Source organism: Hemitrygon akajei, chromosome 1, assembly GCF_048418815.1.
Source record: "Hemitrygon akajei chromosome 1, sHemAka1.3, whole genome shotgun sequence".
Classification (NCBI taxonomy): Eukaryota; Metazoa; Chordata; class Chondrichthyes; order Myliobatiformes; family Dasyatidae; genus Hemitrygon; species Hemitrygon akajei.
In genome coordinates, this window is record NC_133124.1 from 15914989 (window position 1) to 15931572 (window position 16584).

At 44.2% G+C, this 16584-nt stretch overlaps 1 protein-coding gene across 7 annotated transcripts in view; it reads left to right on the forward strand.

Annotated features, from left to right (window-relative positions):
• trps1 (trichorhinophalangeal syndrome I) overlaps window positions 1–16584 on the forward strand; it is a 281341-nt gene that overhangs the window by 11775 nt on the left and 252982 nt on the right. For all 7 annotated transcript variants that reach the window (XM_073038580.1, XM_073038705.1, XM_073038799.1 and 4 more), the window contains exons 3-4: window positions 1594–2756; window positions 3839–4445. In XM_073038580.1, the coding sequence (XP_072894681.1) occupies window positions 1594–2756; window positions 3839–4445 (1770 nt within the window). The remainder of the gene's footprint in view (window positions 1–1593; window positions 2757–3838; window positions 4446–16584) is intronic.

Sequence of the window (16584 nt, forward strand, 5' to 3'; positions counted from 1 at the left end):
GGCTCTCAACCCCTTGAACCAGTTTCCAATGTCGGATTTTATCAAGCACCTTCTGACAGGTAGATCACATCTGTTGACCTACCCTCATCCAAAACTGTGTTCTGGTATCTTCTCTACTACTGATGTTAGGCTTAGCGGTCTATTGTGCCAGGGCTTTTCCTGCTGCCCTTCATGAGAAAGAAGAGACTACCATTCATCTGGTACCTCACTTGTGTCCAGTGAAGACTGAAAAATCTCATTTAGAGCCCTTGGAATCTCCACCCTTGCCTGGGATAGCAGCCAGGGATAAACCCCATTTCATTTGGAGCCATTTTGCTTCCTAATCTAATCCTTAGGTTTGTTTTAGATTTTTAAAATTTTGATTGAGTTATTATTTTTAGATTTGATTAAGAAAAGTTATTTTCTTTTTTATTTAGATTTCAGTTTTTTTTTGGATTTAAGAAAATATATTTTCTTGAAGTGTCATGGAAACCCAGACACTTTGGCCACTCTTTGTATTCTAGGTCTGAGTTCAGGAATCTTTTTGGCTGGATCAAATCTCTGTAGATTTAACTCACCGACGCAAAATTTTCGTTAGTAGGAGAAATCCCGATTACACTTAAAGGAAGTTTAAAAACAAATAATTATTCATAATATCATGTAACTTACATCTAAGTCCACACAGAAACGGAATCAGTCTTCAGAAAACCAGAATAATTAAACAAAGGGAAATAAGTAACAAAATAAAATTAAATATCCAAGTTCCGTTCGTGAGGTGACGAACGACATGCGCCACTATAGACATGGAGTGGTGAGATTCCTGTCGATCTGTTGCACGCCTGAATCTCGAGATTCTTGGTTAAAAGTTTTTTTTTCCTCCCTGTGTTAGTCAGTATACAGTTGCAGGTCCTTAATGAAGGAATTCACAGAGGATTCGAAGTCCTTGTAAAATCGAAAGTCTGTGCTGTGACTGGGTAGTTAATGGCTCCAGACCTAATAATAAAAAAAACGTCTGACGATGCAGAAAACACCTTTACTATTTCCCTTTAGGAAAAAATTACTTAACCTTTTATATAATATTTAACAATACTTAACCTTTTAACTCTGACTTCCCACGTTATTTGCTAACAGCTGCCCCGTGTGGCGTTGAAAGGGTTAACGTAATAAAACTGAAGACGCTTGGATTAAAACAAAGAAGCTGTTTACGGCCATCTTGCTATCCACTTCCTACGCAGGCTATTAAACTATAACCCCGTTTCTATTTTTTGACTCCCCATCAACAATGGCAAACCGATTCTGCTGCAAGAACACTGGACAGTTTGAGATGTCCAGACAACTAAAATAACAAGCGCAAATAATAAACGGGTACAGAAAACACCTTAATCAACAGACCTTCCTCAAGGCAGTGATAAGACATTCCAAACTGTCCTGACTGCATGCAGTAACCCTTACCATAAAACCATAAGGCACGAGAGCAAATTAGGCCATTTGGCCCATCAAGTCTGCTCCGCCATTTACAGAACAATGGAAAATGTTACTTTAAGGGGAAGAGTCATATTATTGTTTAACCCGCAAGCTGAGAATGCAAAAGTTTTGTGTTTGTATATTTTCTAGGTCACTCTGGGAGGAATGTTCATTGGCATCGGGCGGAAAACCCCTGACTGCCAAGGCAACACCAAGTATTTCCGATGCAAGTTCTGCAACTTCACCTACATGGGCAGCTCACCCGGTGAGCTGGAACAGCACTTCGTGTCTGCGCATCCCAACAAGATGAAGAGCGCGCCTTCCGCCGTGGAGTCTGCGAAGGACCCCTGTAAGTCGGAGAAGAACAGCGGCAAAGGCAGTCCGGCCACCGAGCGCCACATACCTCGGCCGTCAGACCCAGAAGATATGGGGAAATGGCAGGACAAGTCCACCATCAAAGCCGCAGATGACACCCCGATCGGCTACTCGGTTCCCATCAAATCCATGGACACCTCCAAACAGAACGGGGTGGACTCCACCTGTTACTTCTGGTGTAGGTTCTGCAGCTTCAGCTACGAGTCCTCCGACACCTTAAAGCTGGCGGACCATTACAACAAGCAGCACCGAGACAACCAGCGCAATAGTTACTTTAACCGAGACTTCCCGGACAAAATGGGCAAACAAGCGCACGCCCTTCATCAGAACGACTCGAAAGAGCGGCGGCTCCTTCCGGCTAACAAGCCGGACGGGGAATTCCCGGTAAAGCCCGAGAAGGGCAGCGCCTCGGCCAAAAAGAAAGACGGGGGCAAGTCGGCGGATGAAGGCATGGTGACCAGCTACAACTGCCAGCTGTGCAAATTCAGGTACTCGACCAACCACGGGCCTGACGTGATCACCGTCGGACCCCTACTGCGCCATTATCATTACATCCACAACGTTCACAAGTGCACCATTAAACACTGCCAGTACTGCCCCGGCGGGCTCTGCGGGCCGGAGAAACATCTGGGGGAGATCACCTACCCCTTCGCCTGCAGGAAAGCCAACTGCTCCCACTGCACCCAGCTGCTCTTACACTCGCCCCAGGGGGCGGCCGGGAGTGCCCGGGTCAGGCACCAGTGCGACCTGTGTCCCTTCGTTGTCCACGATGTCGATGCGCTCCTGCAACACTACGAGGCGGCGCATGGCTCGCACTACCCGTGCAGGACCGAGCTCGGAGGGGAAGTGCCAGCCACCAGCGACGAAGCCGAGGAGCATTGCTGTACAAAATGCAACTTCGTGACACAGGTCGAGGAAGACATTTTCCGACACTACAGGTAAAGAAAGAGACCGGAAACGCTAAATCCACCCCACCTGATAATCTGCTTTAGCAGGCTCACACACACCGTGCTGGAGGAACCCTGCAGGTGAGGCGACGTCTGCTGAGTTCCTCCAGCATTTTGTGTGTGTAACTCTGGATTTCCAGTATCTGCAGAAACTCCTGTGTTTACGGTAATCTGCCTTGTGAGCGAACCTAAAAATGTGGGTAAAGGGATAGGATCACATCGCAATGCAGGTAACACAAAAACATCAGCATCTCCCTTTCCTACTCAACGTCAGAGCACAGGGAAGTTACGTTAGCTCGTTTTTGTAATAGTCCATGTCTTATCTCGTCATCAAAGGCACTACAATTCATTCAGATAACTCGGCACATTTTGAAAACATGCCAGGGATGCAAATCTCAGTGGGTTGCTAGTTTTGCATTGTGGATGTTCCCTGGTTCTAGACCCGATTATTGTCACGGGGAGGGTAATACCGACCGGTTGTTTCAGTGTTAGGCATTATGCGCGGTCTCCATCATTCATGATGTGCCGTGTTAAATGACGAGGCCAATTATGGTCTTTCATCTGTCTTAAATCTGAGAAATTCCAATCAGCTCTTCAAAATCATGAATATCATGCGCTGTCGACCTCGACTATCAACAGATAGCTTAAATGCAATCAGGCTTTTTCCACTAAGACTGGATGAACTTGAACTGGAGGTCATGGGTCAAGTGTGCAAGGTGAAATGTTTAGGGGAACTTCTTCTCTCGAGAGTTTGGAACGATGGGAAATGTGTTCGATTTCAACCTTTAAGCGAAATTTGGATAGGTACATGGATGGGATGGGGCTTTGTAGAATAATAGACTGGCACTGACTAGATGGCCTGAATGGCCTGTTTCTGTGCTGTAGCGCTCCATGACAACCTGTTGGATTGGTAGAAACCGCCTCTAAACTTAGGCTGAGAAGTTTGCCAAATTTATAAGTTTAAGAAAAATACCCCACTTTCTGTAAAATTCAGGCAAGAGATCGTGCTTTTAATTCTATATTGTACTTTAAATCTTTACTAGTAACTAACGGCCGGATCTTTTGTGTTTCAGGAGGGCTCATAATTGCTACAAGTGCCGTCAGTGTAAGTGGAGCGCTCCGGACACTCAGGCGTTACTGGAGCATTTCAACACGGCCCACTGCGGAGCTCCGGAGCCGCCGAGCAGCGGCAGCCCAAGCGGCGGCGAGTCGCCGACAACCCCCAGCGCCGGCAACCACAACCCAGGCAACGGCGAGCAGGAGGCTCGGCACCGTACCCCCACCCCGTCCGACGGCAACAACCAACCGCCGCCTCCGGCAGCACCCTCCGAGGACAAGGAGGGGAGAGGCCGGCTGGAGATGTGCAGCAAGGAAGACGCGAGGAAGTTGGGGGAGCTGCCCAAGGGGTGCACGTACCCCGGCCAGACCGGCTCTGCCAGTACTAGCAGCAGCAGCAGCCAGGAGAGCCTCAAGAACAGCCGCAGGGTCGCCGAGGAAGCTGATGGGGTCCTGCCTGTCTATGGGATGCAACCCACCGACACGAAGGGCTTCCCGGGAGGGTCACAGCAGCAGCAGCTGCCGGGAACAGGAGAGAGGGATAAGTCCCGGGCTCTCACTCCCCAGTACCCAACAAACAGCGAGCTGAACAAGGCGAGGGAGGAGTCGCAGACCCTACTGCGGGTAAGCCTGGCTTCAGTTACTGGCCCACCTGTTGCTCGTTTACCTCACACTCTCCAGATTGTTAGTGTGCAAAAGTTCCTTAATATCCTCTTTCTAACACATAAAGTTGGTTATTTCCTCAGAATCCACCGGTACTGGCGCATTACGCATGAATAGTGATTTGTAGGGATGTTCCCCGGTACAGGGAGGGTTTTCGGGCGGGGCCAGGGTGGGAGCGGCGAGAAATTAACCTGGGAGCCTGCAGGTTTGTGGCGCGGTTTTTCAAGGTAGCTCGGGGGGGGGTGGGAAGAGAAGACCTCAGGTGCAATGGCTTGCGCCTCACTTGAATTACTTTGTGGTTTCAAGGAGAAATGTGGTCTCCTACGTCGGGTTCATTGGAAGACAAGTTCCTCTGTAAAATGGTTGTTTAAAAAAAAGGTGATGGAATAACCCGAAGGCGTGGTGTCGCAATTCTTGTCGCTATTTTCAGTGCTAATGATTACAGCGTGACATGCTTGATTGCTGTTGGAAGAGTAAGCCAGTAATTGCCCTGGTGATTATTCTCCAATTTTTTGTAATCTTACAAACACAAATTGTTATAAATAACATGTTATAGCAATTTAGGGAAGCTCTCATGCGAGAGAGCAGATGGAGCTGAGACTGAAAGATGGAGGAGTGGGACTTTTCCTTAACGCAGCAAGTGCACCAATGTAATTAATTATACCCCGTAACTAATAAGGGAAGAAATCATTCACCTCGGCAGGAATGATGTTGGTCCTTATGCCCTGATGAAGTTTATGATTTAAATACAAAGAATTACAAAGGAATTTTAATTTGTTAAGCAAACCTCTTTTATTAAATTGGCACCTCTTACTCCAGTCATAATGAAGTGCATGATGCATACCATTAAGTGATGAGCTGTAGGAGAATAAGATGCCACTGCAGAAGCAGATTTTCTATTTCCCTGCTGTTGTGCTGAAGATGGTAATTTTCATATGATCACCTCTCCTTTTATATCTCTTTTGCTGGATTGTTATTACCTGTGTGAAATTTTGTTGGTGGTGTAGGACTTGATTGTCTTGTGGAAATAGCAGTTATTTATCCCTGTTTTCAGCAATAGTTGGGATTCAAAGCTTACTGCCCGTTACTCCACTGGCATTTAGGGCATCAATGAAGGCCCTCTATCTCTGAATGTATACAAAGATTCTTCATTGCTGTTTCTGTAACAGTTTTATTTTGCCCGGTCAGGGCTGAGCCCCTGAACCTGGAGGTCTGATAGACCACTCTTAGTTTGGCTTCTACTGTTTGACTTGTTTGGTATGGGTGATCCAATCAAGAGCCAAAGCACAAGGCCAACTCCAGCTAACAGCTCTCCAGGTCACTGAGGCTTACAAGCCACCAAACCCTATGAAGAGGCTGTGGTCCTCTTGGAGGTAGGGCTCAAAAGTTATGGCCATTGTCAGTCAGAGATGTTGAGTGAAATAGTTCTGCTGGCAAATGGTTTACTGGTTTTCCAGATTAAATCATTGATTGCTATCAATGATTATTTACAATTAGTAAAGAAAGATATTAAGTATGTGATTGTGTTTCTTTGTTATATCCAGGTTATTATCATATGCTTTAAGTTTTTCATTGTTGGCTTAGCAGTGTTGATATTTGTATCGTAATCCCTATTGGGTATTGCCTACTGATTGAAGAGTACTGTAGACATAATGTGGCTAATAAGGCGATATGCAACTGATTTAACTTAACAGCAAAAAAAATCACTTTGATTATAGTTTGGTTCTTGGAAAGTTGTTTAAAATACTCTGATGTATATTACAATAATAACTTGCATTTGCTTTAAGTTTTTATGATTTGGGGTGCCAGTTTTTCCTTCGTTGTTTCAGATAATATGACATGGCATTTGGTGATTGTCATGGGAACAGTTGTGTTTTTTTTGTTTGCCTCCTAATGCTCCATTGGGGCACCAAGATAGCGTCGTGGTTAGCTCGGGGAGTTGAAGTTCAGAGTTCAACTCTGATGTCCTCTGTGAGGAGTCTGCATGTCCTCCCCATGGTAGAATTTAATTAATTTATTTATTTTACAAGTCACGCTGTTCCAGCAACCCCTGACAAATCTGATTGACCCTAATCAAATCACGGGACAATTTACATTTGGCCAGTTAACCTGCCTGGTACATCTTTGGACTGTGGGAGGAAACCAGAGAACACCCATGCATTCTACAGGGAGGACGTTCCGAGACACCTTACAGAACCGTGCCAGAATTGAAGTCCGGAACATCGCAAACTGTAGTTACTGTTGCACGAACCATTACGCTACCATGGTGTCCATGGTGCTCGGTTTTTCTCCAAGTGCTCTGGCTTCCTCCCACAGTCCGAAGACACAATTGTTGATTGATTTTAAATTGCCCAGTGATTAGGTTAGACTTAATTTGGGGGTTGCTGGGCAGCACAACTCGAAGGGCCGGAAGGGCCTATTCCATGCTATGTTTCAATAAGTAAATAAAGTATGTCCAAACCAGGACACAGATCATCCAGTGAAGTTGCTGTTTGCCTGTAATGTTCTAGAACATTTGTGAGATAATAGGTTTGAAAGATGTATCCTCAAGTAACCATGTTTCATACATAGATCAAAGTATTGCGATGGTCACAGTTCTTGAATGCAGCAAGTGTTATGATTTGGCTGAATAGTTTTGTTAAAATGATGTGCTAATTAAGGGGCATATTTTGAATGATAACCCTGAGCCAAGTAGTGGGATAAGACATAACATACATGGTTGAATTAGCCAGGCTGGAAAAATGATTAAACTGACAGATGTGAATTCTGTTTTCTCCCTTTTCTAATATTTGCCTACGGGCTTATGTTGACAAATGTTTTAAAGTCTGGGAGAAAAGGTAAGAATGATATTCTTTCTGAAACGTGAGGCTTTCTTGGAGATGCTCCCATCCTTACCCTAGTAACTACATTGGCTGAGGCTCTTCATAAATATTTTTAAAAATAATGCAAATTGTAAAAGATTGTCTGTCTTCTCCCGATCCCCGAGTGGACAAAGCCACTCTAGGAAATGCCACGTTGACTACTTCTAGGCCAATGAATGTTGGCATTAATTATGATGACGCTATAGTTTAAAGTGTGGGCTAACAATCAGCCCAGTTGGAATAGGCATCAAGTGTCTGTTCTGCATCCTATTTGACTGTTGTTCTAAGTAAATGACTTCTATTTTCTAGCATCTTAAACAGTTTCTCAGGTATTTGGATCCAGATTGCTTTGTGAAGTGCATTCATCATCACTTTAGGAAGTAGGTTTTGGTTCCTGACCTCACTAAAGCATTAACTGCCTGAGGAGAAATCGTCATACTTGCCCTTCGCATAAAGGGAGCATGTAGTTGCATATAGCACGAAAGCAACTTGGTAGCAGAAAAAGATGGTACTGGCCAGATGCTAATTATCGTAGAATCAGAACAAGGTTTGATATCACTGACATGTGTTGTGAAATTTGTTGTTTTATGGCAGCAGTACATTGCAATACATAAGACTATAGGACATAGGTCATTTGGCCGATTAAGTCTGCTCTGCCTTTCAATGACGGCTGATTTATTCTTCTTCTCAACCCCATTCTCTTGCCTTCTCCCCGTAACCACTGTCATTCTTACTAATCACGAACCTGCTGTAAATATATCCAATGGCTTGGCCTCCATCGTTCCTGGCAGTGAATTCCACAGATTCTCCACCTCTGGCTTAAGAAATTCCTCCTCGTCTCTGTTCTAAAGAGGCGTCCTTTGTATTCTGAGGCTGTGCTCTCTGGTCCAAGGCTCCCCCACTATGGGAAGCATCCTCTCCACATCCAGTTCACAGTAAGTATTGGTTACAAGAAGAAGAAAAAAAAAAGTAGTTATTAAAACAAAAAGCTTTATCTTTCAGGCCAGATCCTTGACATCCCCTCTACTGTGTGAAAAATGGGTCTTATCTCTGATGATGGTAATATTTTTAGCACCAGCAATGCGTGTGGTTGTAGTGCGATCTCTTGAGTCAAGTATGATCTCCTGAGGGGTTGTCTATTGGTGGGTTCTCATCTGGCCGTAGCGGCCGATCCAGGATCTACATATTCTTGCACAGTGTGGGCAAGTGGCGGCTGTGGTGAGTGGCTGGGTTATTTTTGGTCGCTTTCTCTCTGCGGCTCTGCGTAGGTCGCTCCCACGTAGTGCAGCTCCTTGTTGAACAGAGTTCCCTCCAGCTGTATCTACTGAGTGCAGTGTCTTCCCAGTTTTTTCGATGTAATGTTGAATTTCTTCTGGCTGATTTTGATGTTCCTTTGCCCACCAAGGGCTCGCTGACCTTCCTTCAACACGAGCACCACTGTGCTAAAGAGTTCCAACTCTGATGGATCGGTCATGTCCGACTAATGCATGTATCAGCATACATTGCAAGATGCCCATGGTTATTCATTTTATTTAGAGGCACAGCACTGTAACAGGCTGTTCTGGCTCAACAAGGTCATGCTGTCCAATTACACCCATGTGACTAATTAACACATGCATCTTTGGAATGTGAGAGGAAGCTGGAGCGCCTGGACCGAACTCTCCCCGCCACAACGAGAACGTACAAGTTCCTGGTAGGCAGTGGCAGGTTGCTGGCGCTGTGGTAGTGTTACGTTCGCCGCTACGCCACCGTCCCGCAGAAGGGAGAGTGTTGCGAATCAAGTGAATATTTGTGCTACATTAATAAGTAATGATTATCGTCGACATGAGAAGTCATAACTACTTTCTCTTGACCTTCAGTAGCACTGCTCCCTCTGAGAATCTGATCCGTTATCATTTTGGCAAGGTGAACAGATCAGTAGCTCAACTGGATGACAGTGGCGTGGCATATGTTGCATAGTATTATATATAATGTATGTATTTACATTGTGTGTTTTTTATTACTGTGTGTTTGTTCTGTGCTGCATTGGATCTGGAGTAACAATTATTTTGTTCTCCTTTTACACTTCTGTACTGGAGATGATAAGCAAACTTGAATCTTGAATACCCTTACATTAAGACTCAAGAAGTCTGACACACTCCAGGCTAGAGAAGCCTGCTTGGTCAGCACTCTCTTACTGCAGCAGTCCGAGGTTCCTGCGTGCTTTGAAAGGGCTCTGGTATGATTGTCACCCAAGAAGAGCAGGATGAGCTGCCTCAGTGACTGTCACCCAGTTGCACTCGCCGTCTACTGTGATAAAGTGCTTTGAGAGGTCGGTCATGGCTGGAATCAGTTCCTGCCTATGCAAGGACCTGGATCTGTTGCCTATTGCCACAACAAGTACGGTGGATGCAGTCTCACTGGCTCTCCGTTTGGCTGTGGATCTCCTGGACGACAGCAATGCCTGTTTCAGACTGCTGTTTATTGACTATAACTCAGTGTTCAACACAATCCTACTCCCAGTTCTAATCAAGAATCTCCAAAATCTGGGTCTCTGTACCTCCTTTTGTAGCAGGATCCTTGATGTCCTCACCGGGAGATCCTGGTCTGTGTGGGTTGGAAATAGCATCTCTTCCTTGGCAAACCACAAGGATGCCTGCTTGGTCCACTCTACACCCATAACTGTGTGACTAGGCACGGTTCAGATGGCATCTATAAATTTGCCGACCGGACAACTATTGTTGGCAGAATTTCATACGGTGGTGAGGAGGCACACAGGAGTGAGCTAGATCAGCTGGTTGAGTGATGTTGTAGCAACAACCTTGCACCCAACGTTGGTAAGACCAAGGAATTGATTGTGGACTTTAAGGAAGGTAAGATGAGGAAGCATGCATTAGTCCTCATGGAGGGATCAGAAGTGGAAAGGGTGAGCAGTTTCAAGTTCCTGAGTGTTATCATCTCTAAGGATCTATCATGAGCCCAACATGTTGATGCAAAAACAAGAAGGCACCACCATCGCTATGCTTCATTAGGGTTTTGGCCTGTCAGTCTGTTATAGCCATTACTGTGCCATTCATTGTTTGTTTCCACCTAGCAAGCTCGTTATTCAACTGGATCGGCCAGGGTAATCAACTGGATCGTTGGGGCACTTGCATTTGTAAACTACTTTCTAAAGCTAGGGCTAATGGAGATTATTTTGAAAGGCTGAGACAGAGTGGACTTGGAGGGGATGATTCAAGTGGTGTTGGAGTCTAACACTAGAGGGCACAGGTTTTCAGAGCCCTGCTGGGTACACCATCAGGGCCTGGCACCTTCCGAGGGTTCTAAAGATGCTCTGACCGTTGGCTCCGACTCAGAGATCACCGAGTCACCAAGTGCCACCAGAATGGGGTCAAGGCGGGGGGGGGGGGGGGGGAAATAAATCAGCCCTGATGAACGGTGGAGCAGACTCGATTGACTGAATGGCCTAATTATGCTCCTCTGCCTTGTGGAAAACCATCAGTGCATTTGCTTTGAAGTGAAAGGCCTTTAAGGCAATTAAGGATGAGTAATAAATGCGGCTTTACAAGGAATGTATGTATAATATGCATATTTTTTTTTTTAAATGCTCAAAGCTATATCCTGAAAACAGAAACCAGGTGAATGAATAATTAGTTTTGGTGGTGCTAGATAAGGGAACAAGTTTGGTGGCCACCCATGTGAATTTCTCATTTGCTTGATAGTCCCACAGCATCTTTCACTTTGAGCTGAACAGTGAACTGGCATTGATTTCACATGTTATCTGTTGGACGTCTCTCATTTGGGTGCTGGTATGTCAGCTCGGCTTGATTATTGCTTGAACTTGCAATCTTACTGGAAAGAACAAATATCTGAATAATTATTCACAACTGAACAGGGATGTGATAAACAAGCTGTGTTCTTTAACTTTGCCCTTGTTAAAAAGCATTGTCTTAAGGCACTGTGAAGTATTTTTAAACAAAGCTGCCCATCTATGTAAACACCAGACTTCTTATTACTATGACCTACTGTTAAAACTTACAATTGGTGATTTCAGGGGACCTTGACACAGAAAAGTTTAAGGGGAACATGAGGAGTAACTTCTTCACTCAGAGGGTTGTGAGAATATGGACTGAGCTGCCAGCGCAAGTAGTGCATGCAAGCTCGGTTTCAATGTTTATGAAAAGTTTGCATAGGTCCATGATGCATGATGGTAGGGGTATGGGGGGGGGGGGGGGTCTATGGTCCCAGTGCAGGTCTTATTGGAGTAGTTAGTTTAAATGGTTCGGCATGGACTAGACGGGCCAAAGGGCCCGTTTCTGTGCTGTATTTTTCTATGACTCTAGAATACTTGACTAATCTGCGCTGTGGATCTCAGCTACTGCTTTCCATGTGGGATATGTCCTTCCATTCGCTCCTAAAAGTGCTAATCCGTGTGAGGAAAAAGTTCCATTGAGACCAAATGCTTTCCAATATCACTGGCCGCACTTCACGTGTAAGCTTGGACAATGAACGAAGAGTTGAGCCGGATTGTCGCTTCACGCAAAATCCAGGCGGTGCACTTTACAGTGTGGCATTTACCTGGGGATCTCTGCTAATCTGGCCTTCCTTGATTTAGCAAACTTTATTGTAATGTCATGTCTGAGGATTAAACCGACAAACTTTTATACAGTTTAACTACAGAACATTGTATTGCTGCCCAGATAGATTCAAGATTTGGCCTTTTATATTGGGAAACCGCAGCAAGTAAGTTTTACAGTGCTGCAGGCCCCTCTCATATTTATAGTGTCCCTCCATGTGAAAAGTGTATTCTTCTTTGTATCAATAAGACTGACTTTGCCATTATAAGACATAGGAACAGAATCTCATCGTTCAACTCATCGAATCTGCTCCACCATTCTGTCATAGCTGATTTATTATCCCTCTCATAGTCATTCTCCTCTTTTAAATATACCCAATAGCTTGACTACAGCAGTCTATGGCAATGAATTCCACAGATTTGCCACCCTCCAGCTAAAGGTATTCCTCCTCATGATGGTTCTAAAGGGACATTCTTGTATTCTGAGGCGGCCCCTTGGTCCTAGGCACTCCTACTATAGAAACACTGTCTGTGGTTGGCTTAATTTAGATCATAGACTTTCCCCACTATAGCAAACATCCTCTCCACTTCCATTCTATCTTGGTCTTTCAATATTCGACTTCCACCCCCTCCACCCCCATTCTTCGAAACTTCAGTGAGTACAGGCCCAAAGACATCAAATGTTCTTCGTATTAACCCTCTCATTCCTGGGATTAATCTCCTCTGTGTCCTCTCCAACACCTGTACATCCTTTCTTTGAAAAGATTATAGGAATAAGACTGAAATTAACTGCTTGATTTTCTTCCTTTCATGAGTGTGAACATTTCTGAAAATAGTAGATAATTTCAAAGCCACGTTGACCAACAATAAGAATATAGTTCATACTGTTTTTCTCTCCATTGTCTCGCTGAAGGGAAGAAGAGTTTTAAAAGCCATTGTGACCATACATGACAATATTTTCAGATGAAGTACAAAGAACATGAATTCCTGGAGCCTTTAGCCATATGGTTTAAGATTGATCTCTTGTTTTTTAAATGCACTCAGAATTTTTGACTGAATTAAAATCACTTCATGATGTGTTAGCGTGTAACAAAATGCTTTGTTATTTCTGTATTTGGTTTTAATTTCTTTATATTATGTTTGATTAGGCATTATTGACATAGTATCAAATGCTGGGTATAATAGATTCATTTTTTTTAAGTAGAAGAACTCAAATGAGATAAGCTTGCTTATTACTTTCCATCTGGGTCTCCTCCTCTTTCCCTTTCTCCTATGGTCCGCTCTCCTCTCCTATCAGATTCCTCCTTCTCCAGCTCTTGACCTTTCCCACCCACCTGGCTTCAGCAATCTCATTTCAGCTAGCCTCCCCTCCCCCCTCCACAATCTTTTTATTCTGGCATCTTCACCTTTTCTTCTCAGTCCTGAAGAAGGGTCTTGGCCCAAAACGTCAACTGTTTAGTCATTTCCATAGAGGCTGCCTGACATGCTGAGTTCTTCCAGCAATTTGTATGCATTGCTTTGGATTTCCAGCATCTGCAGACTTTACTGCGTTTATGCTTGGTGTTCAGATTAGTTTATTTTAAGTAATGCATCTAATAATATCCAGCCGTATACTAGCAACGGTTTAGTCTAATTAGTTAAGTGTTTTCATTTTGGCCAAATGCATCTGCAGTTCTGTTATGTTCAAGACCATGAAGCCCTTGGTTAAAAGTCACAATGTCTTTTGGTTAGCCTTCAAAAGGACGTAGAGGACTTTACTCTGAAGAGTACAAAGGAATACATAACATTTGCAGATTTTAGATACAGATTCCAACAGACATGCATCTTATTCAAACAGAACTTGTATGTACTTCGTGACTGAGTTTTCAGCACTGACCCATCCATGTATGACATTTGCAATGTCTTTTTTTTAAATAAAGAAAGCTATGTATAGGGGCGAAGTACTTTCTGTTTCAGCCAAGGTGTCAGATTTGGCTAGTAACACTCAGCTGAGTCAACGTCATGGCTTCAAGACCCACTTTGAAACCAGTGGTTTCTTTCAGTGGAAAATGGTCAGATTTACGCTGCATCTTTCAGAATTTTGATACATTCCAAGTCTTGTAGAGTGTGCTTTGAAGTACAAAGAAAACACTGTCAATTTGCTCAGAGCAGAGTCTCAGAAACAAGCACATGATAATGACCAGATAACCTTGATTGAGATCAGAGTCAAGTTTATTATCACTGATAAATACTGTGAAACCTGTTGTTTTGCGGTAGCAGTACGATGCAATACATAAAGTGTACTATAGATTACATTAAGAAATGTGCATAAAGTAAATAGCTGGTGCAAAAAGAGAGCAAAATAGATAGTGTTTGTGGGTTCATTGGTTAAGTATTGGCTAGAACATTAGAAATTTTGCCTCTGCTCAGTCAACCCTAAATTTGTTGAGAATCTGCCACGTCAGAGATTTCAATTGAGCTGTTAGACTAATATCTTGTATGTGTGGGTGTAAAATGCCCCATAGCGGCACTAAATGAGGAGACAACTTCAATCAGCACCACCAAAGGAATCAGTCCAGGAGGCCATTTATTACATTGGCTGTTTTGGGATATTGTAAATCGATTGAGCAGATTGCACTGTTTCTGCTTTGCAGCAGCCACTAAATTTTTAGTAATCTGTCCTGTGGTAGATTTAACATGTCACCAAAAACTTCTACAAACTTTGATAGATGCATGGTTTAAAGTGCCCTGACTGGTTACATCACAGCCTGGTGTGGGAACACCAATGCCCAAGAATGGAAAAGGCTACAGAAAGAGGTGGGTATGGCCCCATCCATTACAGGAAAATCCTCCCCACCACTGAACATATTTACATGGAGCGCTGTCACAAGACAGCACCATCCATCATCAAGGTCACCCACCATCCATGCTGCCCTCTCTTCTTGCAGCTGCCATGAGGAAGGAGGCTCGAGTCCCACACGACCAGGTTCAGGAACATTTATTACCCCTCAATCATCAGACTCCTGAACTGGCGTTCATCTCAACCATGAACTGATTCTATAACCTGCAGGCTCACTTTCAAGGACTTTTTTTACAACTCATGTTCTCAGTATTATATGTGTATTATTTACAGCATTTGTCCTCCTGTTGGTCAGTATTTGTTTCATAGAGTTTTTCGAAAATTTTATTCTCTGTCTTTATTTTCCTGTAAATGGGAAATGAATGGAAGAAGGGAGGAGAGATGACCGGAAGTTAGAGACATCTGCCAAATCGGAACTTTCCAGTGACAACCAGTCCATGGCCGCCTCTTGTGCCGAGGGGAGGCTGCCCTCATGGTGGACGAGCGACACCTTGTATTCCATCTGGATAGCCTTCAAATGGATTGCATGAATATCTATTTCTCTAAGGTTTTAAAAAAAACAATCCCTCCTCTCCTCCTCTTTTGTTTTCCTCTCTGGCCTTGTACCTCTTCTCACTTGCCAATTATGTTTGCTTCGTGCCTCTCTTCCTCCCCTTTCTCCTATGGTCCACTTTCATCTCCTATCAGATTCCTTTCTCTCCAGCCCTTTATGTTTCCTACCCACTTTCTGGTTATCCTCCTTCCTTCCCTACACCTTTTTTTTATTCCGGCATCTTTTTCCCCCTTCCTGCCCTCGGAATGAAATGTCGGCTGTTCATTCATTTTCCCTAGATGCTGCCTGACTTGCTGAGTTCCTCCAGAATTCTGTGCGTATTGCTTTCGCGAAATTGATGTTTGTTCCATCAGTTTGGCGTCTACCCCGGATGGAGTTTGAAGTTTTTGCTAGTCTCTCTCAATCACATCCTGATGGATATGAAGGAAGCTGGGTGGTTCATCCCCTTTGTTTGGCTGCACGCCTCTCCTGGCATGGAGATTTCTCCATGGCAACAGGTTTACAGACCTCCACTGAGCATGTCACTAAAGAGCCTAAAGCTGTCATTACAACACTCGCTGTTATAGTCACCAGTACCTACCTGAAAGAATGCTGCACCTCAATAACACCAGGTGGAATGGAATTCCTCAGCTTAAACCAAAATGTAGTCGACCTGAAATAAAGCAGATTTTTAAAAACGCTCTGCTAAGTACCACGTAGGCCAGCATGGTAGTGTACGTCAGGTAGCTCAGTAGCTTAGTGGTTAAAGAAACATTTTGCAGTGCCAGCGATCAGAGTTCAAATCCTGCTGTTGCCTGTAAGGAGTCTGCACATTTCCCTGGTGACCAACGAGAAAATCTGCCAAGGCTGGAAATCCAAGCAGCAGATGCAAAATGCTGCAGGAACTCAGCAGGCCAGGCAGCACTTATGGAAAAAAGAGTACAGTCGATGATCGGGCCGAGGCCCTTCATCAGGACTGATGAGGGTTCCTGAACGAGTGTCTCGGCCTGAAACGTCGACTGTACTCTTTTCCCAAGATGCTGCATGGCTTGCTGAGTTCCTCCAGCACTTTGCATGTTACGTGGGCTGACTTCGACATTCCAAAGAGCAATGGGTTAATAAGTTGTGGGTGTGCTATGTTGGTATTGGAAGACTGTGGCTCCCAGTGAATCTTTGGATTGTGTTGGTTGTTGACACGCTGCATTTCACTATGTTTTGATGTACATGTGACAAATAAAGCCCACCTATCAGAGTATTTAATGCATAATGTGAAGTATTTGTGGTGGGCAAGGGTTAACCTTTGAGGTTAGTGA